Genomic DNA, 27,308 nt, shown 5'->3' on the forward strand with positions numbered 1-27,308 from the left:
TTTTTATTCTAGATAACAAATAAACACACAAAATCTTTTTCATGAATCATTAAGAATGAATTCGAGTAGTCCACTTGAAAAAAATTCGAGGTTATCAAACTACTTTCTCGTCATGATAATATCAATTTTTCCCTTCAAAGATGCTTTGAAGATAAGTGTTATGTCGAGACGATGGAGAAATATATGTAGTGAAGCTATAAACATGAAGCCGAGATTGTGGGGACTTACCCCGATGCAAAAGATGAGGAAACCAGAAGGGCTGAGTTCTTTTGATATATGGTTGACTGGGTTTCCAACATTCCTGGTGGAGTTATCATAGCTTTTGCGCTCTCTTTTTCAAAATCGGTCGGTTAATAGGATATTTAAAAGATTTTGTACACATATCAAGGTTGTTTGTGTATACTTTAAAAGATTATACACTTATTCAAGCTCGAGTTTCCTGCATCGTGTTTCATTGTTGAAAATATTTGATTTTTGTTTTTATGTCAATTGGTATGATTTCAATTAAGTTATGATTAAATACGCCTATTAACATAACCCGCAGGGTCCGAATCTAGTTATATAACAAAACAGGGTTACAAACAACTTATTGTTATATGAATATTTATATAATACATGAATAATATCAATAGCTTATAAGGCACAGCTCACACAAACAACATATACTAATTATTAAAAAAAAGAATTCAAAGAGCATAGATCACACTAAAATGATCTAAGAAGGAATTCGGAGATAGAGAGGGATTGGATTTTTAGTAACCGGTGGAGAATCCCATACTGAAAATGCACTTTCGGAATTCATCCATTTATCGGTCATTTCAGGATAATGACGATCAAACACATCCTTGAGACTCTCTGTGGTATTCACCCATTCAAGTCCCTTCTTCGTATAAATCTTCTCATTGAATTCGCTTGTGAAAAATCTGTCCGCTTCTAATCGCCTAACATGTGTTTAACAAATATAGTATCAGATTAAGCTCTACTATGCTACTACATATTTTCCTATAAATTTTTGTTTTAAATTTAAAACAACCAAATAGGCAAATAACATACCTTGAGGCCATGATGAGGAAAATATAAAAAGCAGTCTCACTGATAGCGAAACCTTTGATTTTCTTCTCTGCCATAAGTCCAACTAGAAGATCAAGCTCCTCTATATCACTACCATACACATCATCCAGCACTTCAATCGCTTCCACATCATCCGTTAGATCTTCCCACTTGGCTATTGGAATCATAAACATAGCTCTCCTAAAATCGTTGTACCGTGCCACATTCCTCTCCCTGTCCCGGTAGACTAAAATAATCGACCAACCCAAATTATTCACGTGATAATCCACTATCAAAACCACTATGGTAAAACACACAAAAATGAACGGCTCAGATCAGATTGGCTTACTCTCTAAAGCAGCTAAGTCGACGTGGTCTGGACGTTCTTGGCCGTTGGGGTCTTGGGGAACTATATCTCTTAACCACATTGGATAGTTCATCAGTTCAAGTGCTCCACTTGCTTGGTGACCCATTGAGACCATTAGCTTAGTGAATCCAATCTGAGACATGTTTTGTTCGCCTTTACGACCAATCAAATTTTCCATATAAATCCTGAATCCAAAGGAAAAAAAAACCTAAATCTCTTAGAATCTTTGATTTGCAAGTTTCAAAATAAGGGAGATATATATAGAGCGATCAGAGGTAGAGTTATACTCTTCCATCAACGGTAGTGATTTATTAGTTCCCGGTACAACATCAATGTCACGCATCTGGAGTTGATCAGGTAAGAGAGAGTGCATTCGGTACACGCTAGTGAACTCCTCGGTTAAAGAATATGGGACACCATGATTTTGCGGTTTTTTCATACCCACGAGACCTCCCAAGATCGAACTGCCAGCATGTCCGAAAGAATCTTTAAACTTCTTTCCTAGTAGTCCGTACCTAAAAATTCACATTAATATTAAAACTGTTAGATTGCAACATGTGTAACAACGAGTTTGTCGATCGAAAAAATGTGCTATTCACCAATTCGCTCGCATTCCAGCTAGTAAAGTGTCGGTTTTGAGAAGCTGGGTTGTCCAATCTATGGTGTGAATCTTGGCTATCACTGCTGAGGTTACTAGCCTCGCGTAGCGGTACAAATCTTCGTCTTCCAAGTCACTATCCTCATCCTATAATATTGAATAGAGTTTAAAATTGAATTGATTTTTATATAATCTGTTCTGAATCTCAGAATCCGTATGAAAAAATTGTAATAACTAATAAGTGTGAAAAAGTCGTAATTTACATTTTAGAAAAGAAGAAAAAAAATACAGATACTGAACCTTGAGGGCGTCGCATACGGCGTTGTGTTCTTTGATGAAAAGAGCTTGCAAGGCAGAGAGGCCGACCCAACTGTTACGAATGTCACCAGAGATGGTTAAACCGTCTTCATCATGGAGAAGGAGACCGGTGTCCTCCGATATCTTAAGTTTACCATCTTTGTAAGTTCTTACTCTCTCCATTGTTTTTGAGTTGCTTCCGTAGAGGACGCTCGAATCCCTAATTTATGTATTATTCTTTGAATTATATATATACTATATAGTCATCATAGTATTATGGGAATAATGTATGGTTTCTATGCATGGATATGTGTCTACGTACGACTCTACGTCCATATATGTCTAATTGTCTATACGTATCATGCTAAGGTTGGGTGTTTAATTAGTCCCACGAGTCGCTTAAACAGATTTGAAATCAAATCGAAACCAAACCAATTTTTTTAAGAAATAAACAGTTCGTGTGTTTTTGAAACCAAAAGAAGTCAAACAGAAAGAAAAAAAAAACAAAACACTAGGTACTTTTATTTGGATGTTTATTTTTTATTCAAAATGAGTCAAAATTTAGTAATTATAACCAACCGAAACCCAAAAAAATGTCCATTCAATTTTCTAAACCAAGTAATTCCCCAAAATTAATTGAACTTTTCAATCTAAAGTCTAAACGGAGCCCAAAAAATGCATGGGCATGTAGCAGAAAAAAATGAATCGTATATGTAAGATTTAATGATTTATTTTATATGTTATATGTTCTTTTTTAAGAAAGGGTTCATAATTTATATAAATTGTGTTAGAAAAGTATTAGTGGTATTACCACCAAGGTGTACGGATATTTTGCGAACCGGTCTTGATTTCGAAGAAACCGGTAGGGACTTCCTTTGTCTTGAAGAACCTAAAGGACTTTAAAGGACACTGGTTCGCTACTTCTTTTGGAGCCACAAGCTCGATCTATGTTACCAATAAATAACCAGAACCAACCAATTTAATTGTTTCGTTATATAATTAAGTATGTAAATGGGATCAAATTGAATAATAATTCACGAACCTGGTGAGTATCTTCAAGATGATCAATCCAATCATGGATCATAAATTGAATCCAAGAAGCTGCAATCATATTGAACTGTTTTCCTGTGTCGACAAACTTTCTCCTTTCTAATAGTTTTGTCGCCACCACCATAGGATCTGGCCTCAATAACTTCAAAAAAAAAAAAAAATCTCAAAACAATATCCTTTTTTATATTACTATTTACTACTAATCAAATTAATAAAAGTAGTATAACGTCAAAACCATCTTTTTGCTGTACACATATAAACATGTAAGTCAAAGTTTACCTTTGTTTTCTGATCGACCGGAGGACAATTTCTTCCGAAGAAGCTATTTTGACTGCCGACGCCTTCATTAAACGGATCATTGAATTTTCCGTCAGCAGTACGGTACGGATAATTAGCAGGATCAAACCGGGTTCCAACCGGAGTTTGACCGACGTTGAGAAGATTGTATTCTTGGTGAAGATGCCTACGTATTTCAAGATAGGCTAAACCCAAGAACACCGGAAGCTTGTGCCATGGAACCATCTTATCCACTCCATGCACGATCTTCACCATGTAAACATCGCATCAACAATTTTTCACAATACTTCAAAAAATACTTATATGTGTAAACCATCCAAACTTAATGTGTCACTAGGAAATAATCGTGAGATTATCTTACATATATCAAAAACCTCGAATTACCGAAAGCAACAACAAAAAAATAATAATAATAGTAATAATAATTTTGCGTGATAATTAAAAGAAATATTCATAACAATTTAAATTCATTCAGTTCCATATTTTTTGTGTGTGTTGATGTGATTCTACGTGCAGTATATGTTAAAGTTGAGTTACAGCTTACAAGAAGTAGGAAACGATCGAGGAGGGACATTCTTGAATAAATCTCACGGAAGTCTTCGTGGATAAATTTAAGCAAAATAGAAGAGATTAGAGAAATGATTATTTTCATCCTTTAAAACGTAACAAGAGAAATGTTTAAATAGAGTTGTAAGAATTTAAAGCAAAACAGAAGAGATTAGAGAAGTGATAACTTTCATCCTTGGTGTTGATCAATTGTCTATTTATAAGCATAAACCATGAGACAGAAGAATATTCAAATGCATACACTAATTAAAAATCAAATTAAGTTTATTTTTTTGTCCTACTGTATTCTTTGTCTTATCATCATTATTTTATTGTTATTATGATTTTAATAATGTGACTCATTAACTTTGTATCATTGTAATTTATATATGCCATAGTTTTGAGAGTTTTACACTGGGAAATTAGATAATGGTCATCTAAAATGTAAGTTAACTTGAACTCAAATAAGTTGTGGAACATTCTTTTGGGGGGAAAGAACCCAAAAAAAACATGTGCGATGTTTTCTTTGCTAAAAAAGTAAATATTTTATTAAAAATGAATAGAGTTTAGGATTACAGACTTTACAGTCCAGATTATAAACCTAAAATGGTTCCATGACCAAAAAGAAAAGTAAAAATTTGGAAGCATAAGTCAGAAAACACAGGCGCACAGCCCATCCACTCAACATAATTAAGCACATGAGCAAATGGAGTTAGACGAAGTGATGACGTTTTTGAAATTCTCCTCATAATAGGTGCTCGAGAGGAGGGGCGAATGCAAATTGTAGAGGCCTTAATACGAAAACTCACAGCATGGACTTAATACAAATATGTACGATATAGTGGTCACTTGATCGGTTGATCCAAAACTAACAATATCGTTCTAGTAATAGAGTTGAAATGGACTTGCAGAATCTATCAACTACATTGTTGTGAACTAGAGTCAAAATATAATATAAACCGGTCCTTTAACCGTAAACAAGAATAACCCTAGTCCCATATCACTGTTGGACCTAGCTCGACTAGGCTCGTAGCATTCTTCTTTATTTTTTGTGTCGGTTCATTTTATTAACTCATACTGTTCTTAGTTGGGTATAGTATATTTAGCTAAACAAAATCAAAGTTTAATTAAAAGGTTGCCATTCAAAATAATGATCCATTAAAATAATTTTTATACACCCATCATGATCATGCCGGTAGGTGTTGGGATATATTATTTATTATTTTATTTTTCCGTAGAGAAAATAGATAAGAAAACGTCCGAATCTTTGATTCTCATCAGATATGTACACGTTTGTTTTTATAATATATATAGACGAACCAAATGTCAAAATGTCTTGAATTAAATGTTAAAACAATACCATTCTTGCTAATATCCGTGCATGCTACTCAAAATTAATAGTATAAAATGTAAAATTTATACATTTCAACGTCACAAAGATTAGTTGACAAAAAAAAAATGAATATCTATTTTGGGTTGCTTAAGTTGAACGACTTAACAGGTTGAGAATTCCAAATTTAGAAGTTTATGATTTATTGATTTCATAATAACAAAAGTCATACAAGTAAACTCTTCGACTAGGGTTAATTCTTTTTGTGTGTGTGTTTTTCGATCAATATTTTATCGACAAGTATGGCGTCTATTTAAATATTATATCTAAGAAAACTTCAAAATCAGATGAAGCCATGAAGGGGTGCCAAAACGAAAGGGTAATGCTAAACTGGCCACATACCTGAAAAATAATTTCTCGCCTATACTTCAAGATTATTCGGTTCCAGCTCCTAATATGACATAGATATATGAGATAATGTTCAATTATGATATTTCGTTTTAAATAATAGAGTTTTATGAATGGAAACCAAATTATACGTGGTAGATTTGATCCATTTTAAAAATAATATACGTTGTAACTGGATTTGATTCATTTTAAAAATAATATACGTTGTAACTGGAATTAATCCAATAAAAAGACAAATAATAATTACAATTTGTAGGAAATCTGTCTTGTATATATGAGCTGCCCTAAGTTGACATTGTACTCCATATCATACTACTATATATATTGATTTATCTTGCATACTTTGATTTGCGACCTTACTCTATTAATTTCATTTTTAATGGATAATTGAAAATAAATGTAATACTTTTTGCAAGTATTTATTCGTTTTTTTTGTTCGAGCAAAGATAAGCTAAAAATTAGATAGTATCAGCAAATGACAATTATTTAGATGTTTGTTAATATCTTGAAGGTAACTAAGGTCTTCAAATAAAATGTCTGGTACCCTTTTTGAGTTAAACTCGCTTCTTCAGATTAAGTTGTAATGACTTATCTATTTGAGTTCATTTGTAAGAACACACGTTGTATTTTATTTGCATGAGTGAGAAACACACGTTCGTTTCAGCTATTTACGCATCTTCATTCGACTAATATGAAAAACTGTAATAAAAAAAAAATCATCCACGGGTTACGGTGCTAGGGGGTGACTAGAAACAACATCAAGGAAGGAATGGGTGAAAGTGCTTTATGATGTGTGTGATTTCTTGTACCCATACTGTTACTATAGATTCCTTTCAAAAGTTCAACCTTTTCTAAATTTATAGGATAAGCACGATCAAATCAACTAGAAGAAAGAACACATCAGAAAAGAAGAACAAAAAAGAAGAGAAAACAAAAAACAGAAAACTTCACCAAAATAAGAATGGTGGTACAATCATAGTTTGTTAGACAAAGAAATACAGAGAGTAGTGGTTTGGTACATCAAGAATTCTATAAAAGGCCAAGGAGGATGCTGAACAAGCGATCCCATAAAAAGCAGAACAAGACGAGTCATGGTAACCAACCTCTTACACGACTTTTCCTAATTCAAATCATATTAACCTAATCATGATGTTACACTAATTCTTACACGCTTTGCCTTCATCCAAATCCTATGAACCTCTAAATCCTGATGCTACACACTAGTTTGAATGTTAATAAGATGTTACTTTGTTTTCAAACAAGTTATATTGATTCACCAAAAAACAAGTTATATAGATTATTTACTATTACTTTTTTCATGCCAAAAAGCAATATGATATCTTACTTTACATTTATTCCATTTATATTAATGTCCACTATATATATAGGTTTGGCGGCTCATACAGTCGTCAAATTTATATAGTTCATGTGCTATATTTGTTTAATTTTAAATCAGAACTACAAGTTCATGTGCTTTTAGGGCATCGTTGCCGTTGCCGTTGCCGCTTGGTTTGGGCTCATAGTTTTATTAGGTTTGGCCTTTTTAATTTTGTTAAGTTGATTATTGTTATTGGGTTTTGCCTTATAAATCTATACTAAATAGAAGTATGAACTATAAGCTTTTTAAGGTGTCCATATAGGATTTTAAACAACCAATAGAGATTAGCAATCTCAGTAATTAACAATTTTTTAAATTTCCAAAATTTTCTATATTAAGAATTATTTTAAAGAACCTATTAGGATTTGACATATCATTTATTAACATTTTCTAAGTTTCCAGAATTTTAGATTTATGGAAATAAAAGAACTATATACAACATCCCATATTGACTAAAAATTATTTAGTGTAACATCCGTGAACCAGAATCCCGGTTTGGGAGTTGCATCGGTCGATGCAGATGGTGCATCGGTCGATGCATGTTCAATTCTGTGCGTTTTGACTTAAGTCAAACGCTGCGTTTTGGGGTTAAGGAAAACCCTTAGATGCGAGTTTTGTCTCATTCGTGGTGGTGTGGCCGTTTTTGAGAAAAAGAAAGAGAGAAAAAGCTTTGTGAGAGTTCTTGAGCGTTTTTGGGAGATTCTTGGAGGTTGGTGACATTTCTTGGTGAGATCTGAAACAACCCGACCCCCTTTTTTTTTTTTAACAATTAAATACAATGTATAATTAAGCATCCCATACTACTTAATTAACCAACCTAAATCACAACTCAACATTAAACCAGCAATAACATTAAGCACAGCGGAAACATAACAATAATACAAAACCAACAACATCATCAATACAATAACATTCCTAACCATTCTATCCGGCAACCTAACATAACACTAACCAAGGTTCCAACAACATAACCAACAAATCCAATAACACACAAACGAGACCCTAGATCATCCTCCTCCTCATTGCCATGATTCCACGTCACAAACCTGCACACCACAAACAACAATTGAGATGCGTAAGTATTATCACAAATACTTAGTGAGGCAATCCTCCCATCTACTGGGCTATACACACAAGCAACTGAGATTCCAATGCTTAACAAATGACAACCAAACACAACAAACCAGGAAAAATCACGAAACAAGCAACTTGGTGTCGACCGACACCAGAGAGGTGTCGATCGACACTGACCAAACATCATGTCGACCGACACCTAACTGGTGTCGATCGACACTCCCTTCGCAGACGCGAACTGCACGAATCCGAACGACGAACCTCCGTTTCCAATCATCTCCAATCCGTTCCAACCTCACCCAAAACCTTCAGGAACCTATAAGAACCATAACACAACCACCACAAGCAAGAACAACACCACTAACACAACCAATCAAGCAAGAACAACACCACAAAGCACCACCAATCAAGCAAGAACAACAAAGGATTCTCAGGCTTAGATAAGCCATGGTCATGCACTCACCTTATCAACTGATTATAACAACCAATACAACCAGTTGAGACCCTCCTAACGTCTGAAACAGCCCAGAAACGCCCTACAACAAGCCACACAACCAAAAACGACTTATAACAAAACTGGACAGAAACATCAGAAAAGAACAGTCTCAAAGACGAAACCCTAAAATTAAAACCAACCGTTAACTATCAAATCGCTCTGGTGAAAAGCTACCCCTAGACGTCACGAAGCTTCCCACAAAATTTCAGCACGATCAGGCACCACACGAGACCACGATCTCAGTTACAATCTCCGATGGTCCCAACTCGCGTCTGAGAAAACGTGTCTCACGAAACTGCCAATAACTCATCGAGTTTAAATCCAAATCTACTTCTGTAAAAAGACGAATGACGATGAAAGACTTGGAAATAAACCTGCCAAATTTCATTACCTTTGAGAACGAGTTGATATGCCGAAACTGTTTCCTCCCAAACCCTAACGATTCTGATCTTTCTCCTTTAATCTCCTTCACACCACAATAAGCTCTCTCCTCTCTCTCTATCTCTGAAAACGGCGACAAGACACCCTAAAAACCTTAATTTGTCGTTTCTCCACTTATAACACGATTTAGGGATTTTCCTTGAACCAAACCGAACCAAACAGCAATTAAAACGAACCGGACCAAACCAGAAAACATGGTGTCGATCGATACACTAAGGGTGTCGATCGACACCCACACCAAAACCTTAAAAATTGGTTCGCGGATGTTACAAGATCTGTAGCTGGGATCGTTGTAGGAGCTTCCTAGAGGCTTGTTCTTGCTTGCTAGAGGTTCAGATTCTTCTGTGGCAAAGGTAAGTGCATGACCATGGCTTATCTAAGCTAGAGATCTCTCTGATTTGCTTGTTATGTGTTGTTAGGCTGGTTAGATTGTTAGTTGGGACGTTGGGAAGCTTTCTTGTGGCTTGGGATCGAGTTTTCGTGGTTGCAGGAACGAAGATCCGGCGAGAAGCTTCGGAGGAAAACGATGCTCGGCATTGCATCGGTCGATGCACTTTGTGCGTCGGTCGATGCAGATGTGAGGATGACGCGTAAACTCTAGGGTTTTCGTGTTATGTCGAGCATGCGTCGGTCGATGCATATCTTGCATCGGTCGATGCAAGTTAACATTGCATCGGTCGACGCAGATCTTGCGTCAGTCGACGCAACCTCCACCTGGTGTCGGTCGATGCATGTTGGTATCGGTCGATGCAGAGTCCTGGTTTGTTATTGTTGATTGTTGAATGTTGTTTGATGGTTAGAGATGTCTCTATTGCTTGTGTGTATAGCCCAGTAGATGGGAGGATTGCCTTACTGAGTGTTTATAAAATACTCATGCATTGCAATATGTGTTTGTGGTGCAGGTAAAGGCAAAGTGTGATCGTGGAATCAAGGCAATGAAGAGGAGGATGTTCTAGAGACTCGGTTTTATGTTGTCTGGCATTGCTAGGTTGCTAGAGTTGAATCATTAGAACATTGCTAGGTTGCTGGTTCTATGATTCCTGTTGTTTTGGATATTGATTATGTTGGAATATGGTTATATTTTATTATTGGATTATTATTGAATATTGGTTGGTTATTTCCGCTGTTGAATGTGTTTGTGGTTAGGTGGCTAGTGGGTATGGGACCACTAGTTGTAGTTTATTTTATTATATTATATTTATTATTTATTATTTTTTTTTAAAAAGGGTCGGTCGTTTCATTTAGACAATGGTTCAGAACAAATATAAATAAGATTAATATGCTTCCAACAATGAATGAGCAGGAAAACTTGATTTATCAGGCGTCCAAGTTTAGAAGATTTATTCGGTTTGATCCAGTTTTTTATTTGATCAAATTAAAACTTTAAAAGGTTTCAAAAAATATTATAATATTTAAAAATTTTAAAAGTTTAAATATTATAAAATATTGAAACTTTCAAAAGTTCTTAGCTTTTAAAAGATTTTAAATACTATAATTTATAAATTTTAATATTTTAACATATTATAAATATTGAAACTTATAAAAGGTTCAAATATTATATTTCAAAACCTTTTAAAAGTTTAAAATTTTATAAATATTGAAACTTTTAAAATTTTTAGCTTTAAAAAGGTTTCAAAATATTATAATTTATAAATTTTAAAAATTTCTTAGCTTTTAAATGGTTTTAAGAGAACTATAATTTATAAAGTTTAATATATTATAAATATTGAAACTTTTAAAAGATTCAAATATTAAAAATATTTAAACTTCATAGAATATTTTAAAATATTACAATTACTTAACCTCCATAAAAATTTTAAAATATTATATCTATACTAATAAAAAGTTGAAGCTATAAACTCCTAAAGGTGTCCATAGAGGATTTAAAACAACCAATAAGAATTAGATATTTCACTAATTAACATTTATGGAAATATAGTAGCAATCTATATTATTAAGATTTTTTTAGAAAAAAAAAGTAAAATCTATAGAAATAAAAAAAATATGTACAACGTTCCACATCGGCTAAATAACACCCAATAGGGATTAGCCATCTCAGTAATTAACAATTTTTTAAATTTCCAGAATTTCCTATATTAAGATTTATTTTAAAGAACCTATCATGATTTGACATGTCATTCATTAACATTTTTTAAATTTGTAGAATTTTTTTGAAATTTTTTTTTTGAAATTTATGGAAATAAAAGAACTATGTAGAGTACCCCACATCGGCTAGAAAAGATTTAGACAATGGTTCAGAACCAGTATAAATAAGATTAATATGCTTCCAACAACGAATGAGCAGAAAAGCTTGATTTATCAGGCGTCCAAGTTTAAAAGTTTTATTCGGATTGATCCGGTTTTTTATTTGATCAAATTAAAACTTTAAAAAGTTTTTAAAAAAATATTATAATATTTAAAATTTTTAAAAGTTTAAATATTATAAATATTAAAACTTTTAAATGTTCTTAGCTTTTAAAAAGTTTTTAAATATTATAATTTTAAAATTTTAAAAGTTTAAAATATTAAATCAAGCTTTCCTGCTCATTCCAACAACGAATGAGCAGGAAAGCTTGATTTATCAGGCGTCCAAATTTAAAAGTTTTATTCGGTTTGATCCGGTTTTTTATTTGATCAAATTAAATCTTTAAAAAGTTAAAAAAAAATATTATAATATTTAAAATTTTTAAAAGTTTTAATATTTGTTCTTAGCTTTTAAAAAGTTATTAAATATTATAATTCTAAAATTTTGAAAAAGTTTAAAATATTAAAAATATTAAAACTTTTTGAAAGGTTCAAATATTATATCTGAAAACCTTTTAAAAGTTTAAAATACTATAAATATTTATGTAAAACATAAATTATCTTATTTATCTACGTTTGTGCTTTTTATTTCTTATGAGCTATACAACATATTTTTGTGTATGATTTTATAGATGAGTTGATATTTTTTCATTAATTGTTTATTTTTGGATCTAAGGAAGAAGGATTGACATCGCAAGACCTTAATTTGATGTTTAAGTCAAGTTTTGGGGTTTAAAGAAGAAAGATGGCCGACAAACACACATGTTTTATTAGCTATACATAGGCATGACCAGGGTTACGGTTGTCACGGTTATGGTTTATTAACCATTGGTTATGGTTAGAAATTTTGTTTAACCTTAACCATAACTATTTAATAAACGGTCAAAAGGTTACGTTTAAATACGGTTCCGGTTCAAGCGGTTACGATTATATACGGTTATGGTTATTTGAGAATATGATACAGTTGATATTATTTGATGATATAACATAATTGATATTATTTATTTATAATTAATATGTTTTTATAGTGTACTCATATTTCTATATATCATATGATTCATATTAAATAAATTATTATTAGTATATTTTATTATGTTTTTGAAATATTATAAACAAAGTAAGGATTTTGGTTGGAGAAGATTCTAAACGTGTGGATCTAAAACCAAATAAGTATATGGATAAAATTATCAATAATTGGATGCATGTGTTGACTATGCTGCTCTTCATGAATTTCAAAAATTTTATGAGAAAAGAAATAATTTTGTTCTTAGAGTTTGATGGGTTAACAAGTTGTGTGGTAGTCTAAAAAAAGGTTTTTCAGTGGAAGAATGTGAAGAAGTTGACGAAGAAGAAGAAGAAAAAGAGTATAACGAAGAACCAGACGGTAAAAGTAACAATGAAAATTACCACAAATTTTGACAATGGAAATGATAATATTAATATAATTTTTTTATACGATAATATTTTATTACCGTCATCAGTCATATATAATTTTCATCAAAATATATCAAATAAACCCACGCGTCATGGGTTCAAAATCTAGTCTATACTAATAAAAGTAGAAGCTATAAGCTCCTAAGGCTGTCCACCTAGGATTTAAAACATCTAATCGGAATTCGACATGTTACTAATTAACATTTTTTAAATTTCCAGAATTTTCTATATTAAGATATTTTTTAAACGACCAATCGCGGTCAGACAGCTCAATATTTAACATTTTTGAAATAATGTTAAATTTCTATATTAAAATATTGATAAATAAGTGTATTTATAACTTTCCACATCAGCTAGAAAAAATTAGACAACGGCTAAGAACCATTATAAATAAGTCTAATATGCTTCCAACTACGAATGAGCATGAAGCTTGATTTATCATGCGTCCAAATAATTTTAAAAGTTTAAAATATTATAATTTTTGAAACTTTTAAAAGTTCAAATATTATAAATATTTAAACTTTATAGAAATATTTAAACTTTATAGGATGTTTAAAAATATTATAAATACCTCCAAAGAAAGTTTAAAATATTATAAATATTTAAATTCTATAAGAAGTTTAAGTATTGTTAATATTTAACTCTAACAATTTTTAAAAAGTTCAAATATTATAAATATTTAAACTTTATGGGATGTTTAAAAATATTAAAAATATTAAAAACATTCAATCAAGATTCGACATGTCATTAATTAACATTTTTTAAATTTCTAGAATTTTCTATATTAAACGACCAATTGAGATCAGACAACTCAATATTTAACATTTTTGAAATTATGTTAAATTTCATATTATAAATACATATAAATAAGTGTATTTACAACGTCCCACATTAGCTAGAAAATTTTAGACAATGACAGAGAACCATTATAAATAAGACTAATATGCTTCCAACTACGAATGAGCAGGAAGCTTGATTTATCAGGCGTCCAAATTTAAAAATTTTAAAAGTTTAAAATATTATAATTATTGAAACTTTTAAAAGTTCAAATATTATAAATATTTAAACTTTCTAGAAATATTTAAACTTTATAGGATGTTTAAAAATATTATAAATACCTCCAAAGAAAGTTTAAAATATTACAAATATTTAAACTCTATAAGAAGTTTAAGTATTGTTAATATTTAACTCTAACAATTTTTAAAAAGTTCAAATATTATAAATATTTAAACTTTATGGGATGTTTAAAAATATTAAAAATATTAAAAACATTCAATCGGAATTCAACATGTCATTCATTAACATTTCTTAAATTTGTAGAATTTTCTATATTAAACGACCAATTGAGATCAGACAACTCAATATTTAACATTTTTGAAATTATGTTAAATTTATATATTATAAATACTTATAAATAAGTGTATTTACAACGTCCCACATTAGCTAGAAAATTTTAGACAATGACAGAAAACCACTATAAATAAGACTAATATGCTTCCAACTACGAATGAGCAGGAAGCTTGATTTATCAGGCGTCCAAATTTAAAAATTTTAAAAGTTTAAATTATTATAATTATTGAAACTTTTAAAAGTTCAAATATTATAAATATTTAAACTTTCTAGAAATATTTAAACTTTATAGGATGTTTAAAAATATTATAAATTCCTCCAAAGAAAGTTTAAAATATTATAAATATTTAAACTCTATAAGAAGTTTAAGTATTGTTAATATTTAACTCTAACAATTTTTAAAAAGTTCAAATATTATAAATATTTAAACCTGATGGGATGTTTAAAAATATTAAAAATATTAAAAACATTCAATCGGGATTTGACATATCATTCATTAACATTTTTTAAATTTCTAGAATTTTCTATATTAAACGACCAATTGAGATCATACAACTCAATATTTAACATTTTTGAAATTATGTTAAATTTCTATATTATAAATACTTATAAATAAGTGTATTTACAACATCCCACATTGGCTAGAAAATTTTAGACAATGACAAGAACCATTATCAATAAGACTAATATGCTTCCAACTATGAATGAGCAGGAAGCTTGATTTATCATTCGTCCAAATTTAAAAATTTTAAAAGTTTAAAATATTATAATTAATAAAAAATTTTAAAAAAATATTATAAATATTTAAACTTTATAGGATGTTTAAAAATATTATAAATACCTCCATAAAAAGTTTAAAATATTATAAATATTTAACTCTATAAGAAGTTTAAGTATTATTAATATTTAACTCTCAAAAATTTAAAACATGTTCTTATGTATGACTTTATAGATGATTTGATATTGTTTCTGTAAAATTATCTTTTGGGTCAAAGGAAGAAGGATTGACATCGTAAGATCTTGATTTGATGTTGTTTGAGTTAATTTATGAGGTTAAAGAAGAAGAATCGATGACAAGCACACATGTTTTATCAGCTATACATGTGTTCATATTACTCTGTACAAGTAATTTACAATTTTGTAGTATTAAGGATTTTGGTTTGAAAAGTTTCAATATGTGTGGATATAAAACCGAGTAAGTATACAGGTGAAAGTATCAATAATTGGGTGCATGTAGTGACTAAGCTGGTCCGTAAAACTGCACAAATTTTACGAGACAAGAGGCAATGATTTTGGTATTAGAGTTTGATGGGTTAACAAGTTGTGTGGTAGTCTAAAAAAAAAGGTTATAATGGAAGAATGTGATTGATGGGTTAACAAGTTGTGTGGTAGTCTAAAAAAGAGGTTATAATGGAAGAATGTGAGGAAGCTGATGAGGAAGAGGAAGAAGAAGAGTATAATGAAAAACCGGACGGTAAAAATAACGATGAAATTTATCATAAAAATTTGACAATAAAAATGATGAGAAAGAATGAAGAGTAAGAAAACAGTGAAAAATAAATCACGAAGACATAGATGGTGGTGGCCAATTAAATATGAGAAAAAATATTAATTCATGATTATAAAAATGTTTTGTTTGTCTGATGGTCAAAGAAACGGTTTAGGATATGCTAGGTCACCAGTTCGATCCGCCTCGCCTGGACGTTCAATTAATTTCATGATTCTTTTGATCAGATTTGATTTTTAGTTTTTTGAAAGTAAAATTTTCATCAATCAATTGTAATTTAAAATTTTATATAAGCTAATATTTCTTAACTGTCATCAATCATATATAATTTTTATTAAAATATATCAAATAAACCAACGCGTAGCGTGAATTCAAAACCTAGTAACTTAAAAAAAAAATGAATTAGAAAAGTTTTGGTGTACAATTTCAAAACATAAATGTTAGTAAATAACCAATCCAAACAAACGGATTTCCTAAGTAACCCGAACCAAATTTTGATGGAAAATCGGTATTTTCATACCCCAGTTAAAAGGGTATGTTGAATTCCTACCCCAACTTTGACATTGAGCAAAACCATACATTATGTTCAATAATATTCAAATTCACGACACCAACTTGTGAAACTGTGTTGAATCATACACAAGCCGTTAACGGCTGCTTACGTGGAAGCCACGTAAGAAACGACGTCGTTTTGAGAAACAAAAGAAAGGGCTTGTTTTGGCTAAAACGACGTCGTTTCTATCTTCTTCTTCCTCTTTTCTTTCTTTCCCGAATCACGTTTCATTGGTAAATCTCGACTCTTGAGGTTTTCATAATTTAGGGGTTTTCTCATTTGAGAGAACATAACAATGTTGACGACGTTGAATCCTTGGTCGATGACGTTGCTGCTTTCCCCGTAGACGGTGAACTTATCGTCGTGTGCTGCGCTGTTATGGCTGTATCTCCGAAACGAGTTTGTTACGACGTTTCCGTCTTTGGAGTTGTTCTTGAATGAGTCATCTCCTTTGGGACGACCGCTGCTGTAGTTAGTGAAGTTCTTTTGGTCGTAAGTGGAGAACTTGACGCCTTCGTCGTGTTTCTCGAGACTGTTCCTAAATCGGGAAAACAGAAGATGTTAGCGCCAGAGCAGAAATCGGGAAACCGAGTCGGGAGCGAGTTGGTGGCGGCGAGTTTGGAGAAAGTGGCTGAGTCGATGGCGTTGAGTGACGAGGTTTTGAAGATTAAAAACTCCGATCTGGGAGATTCGCTACGGATCTCTTTGTTCCAGTAACTGACTATAGATGCTTTAGGTGTGAATGGATTCTGCTCCGCCGAGAAACCGCCGCCGATTAAACGTCCTCCGACGATAACAACCTGCATTGCCAACAAAAAACCACGCTAATTAATTTAACACTCGATTCAGGAAAGAAAGAAAAGAAGAAGAAGAAGATAGAAACGACGTCGTTTTAGCCAAAACAAGTCATTTCTTTTGTTTCTCAAAACGACGTTGTTTCTTACGTGGCTTCCACGTAAGCAGTCGTTGACGACTTGTGTATGATTCAACACAGTTTCATAAGTTGGTGTCGTGAATTTGAATATTATTGAACATAATATATGGATTTGCTTAATGTCAAAATTGGAGTAGGAATTCAACATACCCCCTTAGCTGGGGTATGAAAATATCAATTTTCCAATTTAGATTCCTGTCTATTCTGCCTAATACTGAATAATTCGATTTGAACAACTCGATTAGTATAAATTTAGGTAACACAAAACGATTTAGAAAATGACAACCTAAATCTCGAGATGGGTGGGGCTTGTAGCTCAGAGGATTAGAGTCAAAACGTCCACGACTACTATTTATGGTTAGGATAATTTATTTTTGTGCTATTAAGAACAAAAACAAGAAACTGTACTTTCACAATATTAATTGTTGTAGAATTACTTAGAAAGAGGCTATTTACTTTTAAATACATAGCTAATGACATTAAATATATTTTTTTATTATTAAAAAAAAAGGTGCAAGATAGATTTTAATTTTATGTCCAACGAGAGTGTTGAGGGATAATCTCAGAAGTCCCTAAATTTTTTTGACAAATCTCCTATCTCCTTCTCTATTCTTCATACCCTTACCTTTTTTAATAAGAGGTGGTGAGATGATTTTAGCCTTCTAGTTTCATTGATTTAAATTAATTTTTTTAAATAAAAAAATAAACCCAGCTGCTCTTTCAATTCAAGAAACCGACCTGGTTACTAACCTCTCAACCCAGCCGCCGGCGATTCTTCCGTTGTCAGAGCTCCTACTGCTGTCGTTCTTCACCAACTCAAGTTTAATCAAGTTGTTCTTCAAAATGCAGGTGCGTTACTTCACATTAAAGTAGCTTTTGGTTGAATTTGTTTTTGATTTGTAAATTTAGAAATTCAATTGGATTTAGATCGAAGAAAGCTTAGCACATTGGATGTTTTACAAAGGTTTAGGGGTCGATTGAGCTATCTATTAGATAAGAAAGGGATTTGGCTTTCGATTTCAGTGAATTAAGGAGATTAGAACTCGTTTACCATTCGATTCGATTCTGATACGAGAGAGAGAAGGTGGTGAAACTGGTAATACTGGTATATTTAGTAAAACTAGTAATACTGATTCATATAGCACAACTAGTAAAACTAGTAGTAGTACTAATTTAGATTTTTTTTATTGGTTGGTTTGGAAGGATACAATATGTGAGAACGTTAGCCTACATTTTAAACTTGAAGGTCGCATGTATAGTATAATGTTCAATAGGAATATAACATTGTTGATGTTAAAAGCAAGGATACAGAGGAAGCTTAGGTTTGTTGAAAGTAACGTTCAGTTGCAGCTGAGCTACAAGCCACTACTGGTAGAAACATTGGAGCATTGTGAGCTTAATGATGATGAGGATGTTAATGTTTATCTAGACTCCGTTAATTATGAGAAGCAAAGATGTCTGTTGTTTGTGAATGTCATCCCTTCCGAGCCTCAGCCTGAGCAAGTTCCCATAGTGCTCATAGTGCCCACAGTGCCCACAGTGCCCACAGTGCCCATAGTAGACCAAAGTTCTGTTGGTATGAACTTTGAAAACCAACATGCGAAGGATGGTGAAATCGGACCTAACACCATTGTTGTCTACGTAGGCAAAGAAAAGGCTGTAGAGGGTGATTCTAATAAAGAGGGTGAAGTTGTATCATGTGATGAAGGTGATGAATATACTGAGTCACGCCCTGTTGTAGAACCGTGTAAGTATATTGAACCATGGGATGATGGTTTGGGTCTGACTAAACTTCAAGAATTTCCAAACAAGAAGGCATTGCAATATGTGGTGGATAGAGCTTCATTCGCTAACTGTTTTAGTTTTGAAATAGTAAAGTCGGACAAGGTGTGTTATGTGCTCAAATGTCCTAAAGAAGGATGTAACTGGGGTTTACGAGGTGGTAAGATTCGAGATACAAATATTTTCTCGATTAGAATGCACAACAAGATGCATACATGCTCTCGGACTAGTCAAAGTTCAAGCAACAGTAAGAGACAAGGCACTCCACAATTAGTTGCTTCTCTTTTACATGGTGATTATCCAGGGCAAATGGAAACTCCACCTCCGAAAATTATCATGGATCTTGTCAAGACAAAATTAGGTGTTGATATATTATATTCCACGGCATTGAGAGAGAAAATTCAAGCTGTTACTTATTTGAAAGGTAGCCCAGAAGAAAGCTACAAGATGCTGCGATGTTATCTGCACATGTTAGAGAAGGTTAATCATGGTACAAGATCATATGTGCATTGCAATGAGAATAAGAAATTCATGTACTTGTTCATAGCTTTGGGAGCTAGCGTTGAAGGATTTAAAGTCATGAGGAAAGTTATAACTATGGATGCAACTTTTCTAAAGAACGGATATAAGGGTGTTCTTGTTTTTGCGTCGGCTCAAGATCCTAACCGTCACCATTATCCCTTGGCGTTTGGTGTTCTTGATGGTGAGAATGATGCAAGTTGGAATTGGTTTTTAGAGATGTTGAAAACCGTTGTTGGGATTCTTCTGAAATAGTATTTATGACTGACAGAAATACAAGTCTCATAAAAGCCATAGCTAATGTGTATCCTCTGACTCATCATGGTTTTTGTATATGGCATTTATCCCAAAATGTGAAAGGTTATGCTCGTAACGTCAAAAAAGACGTTGTTGCATGGAGATTCATGGAGTGTAGTAGGTTTTACATAGTGGATGAAATCAACATTGCTTACGCTTCTTTTACGACAAGATATCCTTCTGCTGCCAAGTATCTTGAAGAATCAACCCACAAAGAAAGATGGGCAAGATGTGTTTTCCAGGAGATAGATACAACCTAAACATTAGCAACTGTGTTGAATCGATGAACAATGTATTTAAAGATGCAAGGAGGTACTCCTTGATACCCATGCTGGATGCAATACTTAAAAAATTCTCTGAATGGTTTAATGAACATCAGAAAGATGATGTGTATGGATCAGTCGCAAATAAATTGGTGCCTTTAGTGGAGAACTACTTACATGATTTATGGGCAACTGCTGAGAAACTAAAGGTGATAGAGCTAAATGGTTTCGAACTTGAATACAATGTCATTGACATTGACAGAAAGCCTTATTTGGTGAAGTTGCGATTGAGAAGTTGCAGTTGCAGGTTTTTCAATATACAAAAGTATCCTTGTATGCATGCATTGGCGTCTTTCATTACATTCCAAAAATATGGAGGTAAGGATATCGAGTTACATGAGTTGTGTTCTAAGTATTATTGGACGGAGCTGTGGGCAATTGCATATTCCAGGACAATTTATTTAGTACCTGATAAGTCTCGATGGGATGTCCTAGATGAAGTCCAAGATATGCAGATAATTCCTCCGAATCGGAAAATAAAAAGGGGAAGAAAGAAAACAAAAAGGTATGCATCTGCTGGGGAAAAAACGACCAAAAACTCGACCTAGGACGCAGAATAAAAGGTGCCGGAGACAAGGACTTCAATGGTTGTTATTTGGAGATTCTTTGTAATGTTCATGTATCAACTGTGTTTGGTTTGACTACTCTCTACTTTTTTATGGCAGAACTCCCTCTTGAAACTTAATCTGAAACTTAATTTGAAGTCTATTAATGTTATCTTCTTTCAAAATATGTGTATATAAGAGAGTAAAACTGGCACAACTAAGATAAAACTGGTAAAAATGGTAAAATTGATACTACTGAAAATAATAAAATTGGTACTACCTAAAACCAGTGTTGACAATACATATTGTATAAATGTTCTACATAGGTTTTTACTTTAAATGAATATTTTTCCAAAATATACTAATTTTAATTTATTTATGAAAGAATCCCAACAAGTGTTTCCTTACACTTTTAATGTCACTTTGTAAATAATAACCAAGTAAGGATGAAAAAGTTATAGAATTACAAGTTTTAACTTATGAAGTTGCAAAAAGCTTGTAATTGTATGTTAATTAAGTTTAATCAACTATAAAGCTAGAAAAAGTAATGCTAAGGTTTAGTATAACTAATTAAACTGAGAAACCTCTAAAGTACAACTATGTGCAAGTTTAGTGCAACTGCATTAATCAGTAAAACTGTGTGTGAACACGCAGTGTGAACGCACACATCTTTTACACGTGGCCAGAATTTCCTTTTTTCTTTCTTCACCACAGCCCCGAAGATTTTTCTCAACTCAATCACTCTCATCCATTATCTTCTCTCTCTTCATTCTCATCCATTCATTCATTTTCTTCGAAACTGAAAGTCTTCTCTTCTCTCATCTTGAAAGTTGAATTCTAGATCTATAATTTCTCTCTTCTCAAACTATAGAACAATTTGAGGCCGACCCATACTATGCTGATCAGAAGAAGGCGAGGAAGTTAGAAGCGTTGCGACAAGCGATAGCCGATGGTGATTTGGGCATGCCTCGAATATGCCCATGTGGCGAACGAATCGTCGAAGAGATCTCTCCAACAGAAAAAGAGAAAAAGATATGGTTTACTTGCGTTAAGTATAAGGTAAATTGAATTAAATTAAATACAATTGAGAGATCTGAGTATGATGTATGTTCGTTGATATATTTTGCAGGATGATGGATTGCACAGGCGGAAAATATGGGCTGATGCAATTGAAGAAGAAACAAAAAGCTTAAGGAAGGATGTTGATAACCATTGGGAGAGATTGAGGGAATTCGAACCCCATCATACTCAGATCTATAATTTGCAGATGCAGCTTCAGGAGAAGAGTGACGAGATTGCCAAACTAAGGGAGGTGGTGGCGGAGCTTTCCAGTCGAGTCGATCTCCTTGATAAATTGTGTTATGATTGATATTATCTGAGTCGATCTTCTACGTTGGTTTAAAACTTGTTGAATCAGTTTCTTATCTTTTATATGAATTCTCTTGTTGAATCAGTTTCTTATCTTTTATATGACTTCTCTTGTTGAATCATGTTCTATATTTTTCTATGAATTCTCTAGTTTTGTTTAGTTTTACGTAGTTTTACCAAAAATACGAACGGCAAATCCAAGAAAATAACGTAGTTTTCCACAGTTTTACTAGTAATACCAATCGCAAATCCTTAAGAAAATAACATAGTTTTACATAGTTTTACTAGTAATACTAATTGCAAATCCAAGAAAATAACGTAGTTTTACATAGTTTTACTAGTACTACGATGACAAATCAAAGAAAATAGTTTTACTACTTCTTAGACCTTTTTCTCTTCGTCCCTCTTCCTCCTTCTTGTGAAGTACTCGGTTGCTCATCATCTACAGGCGCATGACGTGAAACCAAATATTGTTAACACCTTCTAGTATTACCAAGTATTATTATAGTATTACGAAGTATTACCTTTGATTTCTCTTGCTCGTTCACATATACTTCCAACGGTTCGATCCTTTTTTCAAGCCCATCAATCTTCGCCGAAATGTTACCGAACTGGGTTTTCATATCCTGCTTCATGGTGCTTAGAAGATCCACTAACTCAATAGTATTTTCTCTCGGTTGTTCATTGGCGTCTATTTCCTCATTCGCATCGTTTTGTCCTGAACGAGAAGCCACATCTGCTGTGTACATCTACTCCAAAAGTACAGGAAGTCCTCTACGAAGACGCCACATCCAACTGGCAACAACGATATCATGGGTATCATCTTCCTCAGCTTCTTCCATGATTAAATTGAGAAGAGGAATTTCTTCATCAATAGGAGGGATCACACTAGCAATTGCCTGTGTAAACGACCTACTTTAGATACATTACAAACCAATTTATTCAAATGATAAATAATTTTAGTTGTTAAGATAACTAACCATTGTTGTACCAAGTGTATCACCTATATCCATTAGAGGAAAACCTTTCTGACCGGTATTCTTAAATATCCTCCTGCACATCCTAGGACAACTTTCATTCACCTCAGGAATTTGGTCAATGTAAGTGTTCGCCAAAATTAGAACTGCCTCAAATAGTAAAAACTTCACAACACAAAAAAAAAACTAAAATCAGCTTCACTTATAAGAAATATCAACAATGAAAAGACTTCATATTTTAAACTAACTAACCTCCAATGGAATACAGAAACTTGGAACAGGCCATAACGCACCCTCTTTATGCACGACCCCGTTAAAATGCCTCATTGTATGGGTAATCTCTTTTAGCATGTTATTGAATGATAATCTCTCCCAAAGAAAAGACACACAAAAATCTAGATCATTCACTGCTCTTACAACAAAATCATCGATACCCGTAGCATCTTTCCCCGAGTCTTTTGTATGGCTTACAATGATGCTTCCTAAAAAGTAGAGAATCGCCATCTTCAACCTATCACGAGTACGACATGGTTGCATTACCATTAGCTTTTCCCTCACATCTTGAAGTCTAACCTTTTTTCGTAAAAAATACTTCCTTCGAAACTCGTCACTGCCGGCTTCCTTGTAATCAAGTGGATAGCACCGACAATCTAATCCAGACATCAACGTGTGTTCTCTCATACCATAACAGATTGGAACACCATTCACAACAAACCATGCTTCCTTCTTTTTATCAATTTCTGCCGTTCGAAGAAAGAGCAACCACATTCCCATAAGCTTGTGGTTTGGGTCCCTTGGCATGTGGAAAATGTGCTTTAATTGTGGATGTTTCTCAAACCAATCCCTCTCAAAACTAGTCAGTGGATGCTCTAATCCGTCAAGCGTTGTCAAAGTTTCAAAAATATGACACCTTGATTTTCTTATTGTACTGACTAGGATTGAAGTGCATTCCTAAAGGTTGCATCGCTTCTGTTTCCTCCTCCGATTCCTGCAACAATATCAGTTTTACAAGAGTTCTACTGGTTATACACCAACTAGTTGTACCAGTTCTACTAGTTCTACACCACCTAGTTGTACCAGTTCTACTAGTTCTACACCCAATAGTTGTACCAGTTCTACTAGTTCTACACCCAATAGTTGCACCAGTTCTACCAGTTCTACTAGATCGATTTCAAATTCCAATTCAATTCCGAATGACACAGACTAGTTGTACTTACACTTGCATCGTTGTTCTCCTCGTGCTCCCTCTCACTTTCGCTTGTACTCCTTCTCAAGTTACCTGCCGAGTTCGAACTTCCCTCCATATCTTCTTCTTCTTCTTCTCCTTCATCGTCTTTTTCTTCCCCTTCTTCTCCTTCATCGTTTTCTTCTTCCCCTTCATCATCTTTTTCTTCCCCTTCTTCACCTTCTTCTCCTTCATCGTTTTCTTCTTCCCCTTCATCGTTTCCTTCTTCCCCTTCATCGTTTCCTTCTTCTTCTCCATCGCTTGATTCCACAGAAGTAGATCTCTCGTTATCTCCTCCTTCTTCATCATCTTCTTCTCGATTACTTGATTCCGGAGTACCAAATTTTGCTTTCTCTCCTTTGTTCGCATTTTCTCCTTCGACCACCGGATTGGGTTCCTCCGAAACTCGAGTTTCACTTTCTTCCGCCACCGTACTCAAAGCTCTCTCTCCTCCTACTGTCGCCGGACTCACACCTACTTCCAGCGAATCGGATTTTGCTTTCGAACCTCCATCTCCTTGTGAGATCTTCTTTTCTTTCAAACGATCACTCCTCCTCACACTCTTTCAAACATAAATTTTACAGTTTTTTTTTAAAAGATACCGATTCAGTTTTTCGGATCTTAGATCCGATTTCGTTTGGTTGGGTGGATACTACCTAAGTATTTTTTGTAAATATCTTAGTTTTCTTTGGAAAATAATGTAAAACACCACTTTTTCGATTTAAAAAAAAAATCAAAGAGAAATTCCAGAAAAGAGAGAAGCTTTTGAGATTGTCAGAAATCTTTTAGGGACTGTCATCAATCATATATAATGTTTACTAAAATATATCAAATAAACCAATGCGTAGCGTGAATTCAAAACCTAGTAACTTGAAAAAAAAATGAATTAGAAAAATTTTGGTGTACAATTTCAAAACATAAATGTTAGTTAATAACCAATCCAAACAAACCAATTTTCTAACTAACCCGAACCAAATTTTGATTCATGTCTATTCTGCCTAATACTGAATAATCCAATTTGAACAACTCGATTAGTATAAATTTAGGTAACACAAAACGATTTAAAAAATGACAACCTGAATCTCGAGATGGATGGGGCTTATAGCTCAGAGGATTAGAGTCAAAACGTCCACGACTACTATTTATGGTTAGGATAATTTATTTTTGAGCTATTAAGAACAAAAACAAGAAACTGTACTTTCACAATATTTTCCTACTTAGAAAGAGGCTATTTACTTTTAAATACATAGCTAATGACATTAAATATATATTTTTATTATTAAAAAAAGAGGTGCAAGATAGATTTTAATTTTATGTCCAACGAGTGTGCCCTCTCTCGTCCTTCTCTCACACACGCACGCACTTGAGTCCAGGCGCGTGACAGTCACTTTCGAAACGGCGGCGCGTCCTTGTCGCTATCGAAATCGATAGAGCATCATTTAGTAGAGACCGGCAAGGAAGGCGTGGCAAACCTCATCGAGTAATCTCGGTACGGAAACTCGTTGTCAAAGTGTCCGGTTTGTTTCCCGTCATCGAAATTTAACGAGTAGCTCAACGGATCGTACCAGAATTTACCGTGATTATGGTTTCCAGCGCAGCCACCACCACCACCACCGTTTCCTCCTCCGCCGCAGCAGCGGTTGCGTCCGAATCGGCGGATAAAAGTCTTCCACCTAGGACCAGCAACAAGCTCAGACCACTCTCTCATCTTCCGCCACCCTCGAATCCACCATCATCGTTGGTCAGGCTCCACGGTCCTGATCCGTTGCCACCACAAAGATCCGCCGTGATTCGACGGCTTGGATGAGGCGAGGCATGGCATAAGGAAACAACATCCTCTCTTCGCGAACAATGCTTCGTGCATATCATCGGTGGCGTCCATTTCAGAGATCGGCGACGATTGAGGTCTCATCCTCAGTGGCATGATTCAGATCTCTCTCTCTCTCTCTCTGTGCCTCCTCAGATCTTCGTTCCTCTTCTCATAGCCTAAACCCTAATTTTCTCCCTCTCTCTCTTTCTCGGTTTCTCCAATCAACGCGTCTCTTTTGAGCTGGAACTAAAAACAGAGCAGCAGACGCCGTAACCGCCAAATACTGATTCTCATTTAACCGGATATAACCGGGAATTTCAGCTGTTAGTGATACATAGAACCATAATTAAATTGGTCCGGTTCTCCCTAGCCCTAAATTGGTTCGGTTTCTCAATTAGCTGACTTAGCAAACTTCTAATCTTATAGTAGTATTCCTAGAACAGATTCATTGCAGGTGAATGTTCTAACCAAATTCACCTAATTTTTTTTTTTTTCCTTTCTCTTTGCAGAAAATGATAATAGTAAGTAGGAGAATATCTTAACTTTAGTGGGATCACCTACTAGGCTATTACTGAACTAGAGACTTATGTCAAAATGGTTTAGCATAATTGCTCATGTAAGTTTTTTTTTTTATATATATAAATATCATCAATTCCAATGGTCTAGAAAAGGAGGAAGACAAATGTAGAGATTGTGAGACATAAAACAATATTTTCACGATTCAAAGATGAACTAGTTCATTACCCATTATCAAAGCCCTTAACTTCGATCAAGAAATGTATTGAACCCTTATATAAAACTTGTATCAAACAGGTTTGATCCTATTTGCACTAGCTTCATCTCGCGTTTGAGATTGCGACGTGGTATCCCCTAGATTCACTAAAATCTACATTTTTCACACAAAAAAAAAAAAGCACTAGTGTAAATGAAAATATTTAATTCTTTGATATAGGCGGAGTAAAATGTACATAACTCTTGGAATTACTCAAATTTCAACTAAATGTATATAAATTTTGGAGTGAAAAAAAAAAAACTCTTCAATTTTTCT

At 33.5% G+C, this 27,308-nt stretch overlaps 2 protein-coding genes and 2 pseudogenes across 2 annotated transcripts; 1 reads left to right on the forward strand and 3 right to left on the reverse strand.

Annotated features, from left to right (window-relative positions):
• Positions 1–528: 528 nt before the first annotated feature.
• Positions 529–4,566, reverse strand: LOC104722852 (alpha-dioxygenase 1-like). The gene is made up of 10 exons (XM_087506542.1): positions 4,204–4,566; positions 3,642–3,905; positions 3,355–3,504; positions 3,124–3,257; positions 2,316–2,532; positions 2,017–2,162; positions 1,705–1,932; positions 1,400–1,602; positions 1,054–1,297; positions 529–941 (listed from the first exon to the last, which is right to left on the reverse strand). Exons 1-10 carry the CDS (start codon positions 4,309–4,311, stop codon positions 716–718), a joined length of 1,920 nt encoding a protein of 639 aa, XP_087362668.1. The 5' UTR covers positions 4,312–4,566; the 3' UTR covers positions 529–715.
• An 11,094-nt stretch (positions 4,567–15,660) lies between these two features.
• Positions 15,661–17,289, reverse strand: LOC104751149 (polygalacturonase 1 beta-like protein 3 pseudogene; annotated as a pseudogene).
• A 1,388-nt stretch (positions 17,290–18,677) lies between these two features.
• Positions 18,678–22,249, forward strand: LOC104751158 (uncharacterized). Its single transcript, XM_010473053.3, has 5 exons — positions 18,678–19,843; positions 19,933–20,236; positions 20,392–20,653; positions 21,752–21,939; positions 22,010–22,249. The coding sequence occupies exons 1-5, from the start codon at positions 18,678–18,680 to the stop codon at positions 22,247–22,249; spliced, it is 2,160 nt and encodes a 719-aa protein (XP_010471355.2).
• Positions 22,250–25,564: 3,315 nt separating this feature from the next.
• On the reverse strand, positions 25,565–26,782 carry LOC104722861 (uncharacterized; annotated as a pseudogene).
• Between the last annotated feature and the right edge of the window lie 526 nt (positions 26,783–27,308).

Source organism: Camelina sativa, chromosome 20 (genome assembly GCF_030686135.1).
Source record: "Camelina sativa cultivar CO46 ecotype springtype chromosome 20, ASM3068613v1".
Lineage (NCBI taxonomy): Eukaryota > Viridiplantae > Streptophyta > Magnoliopsida > Brassicales > Brassicaceae > Camelina > Camelina sativa.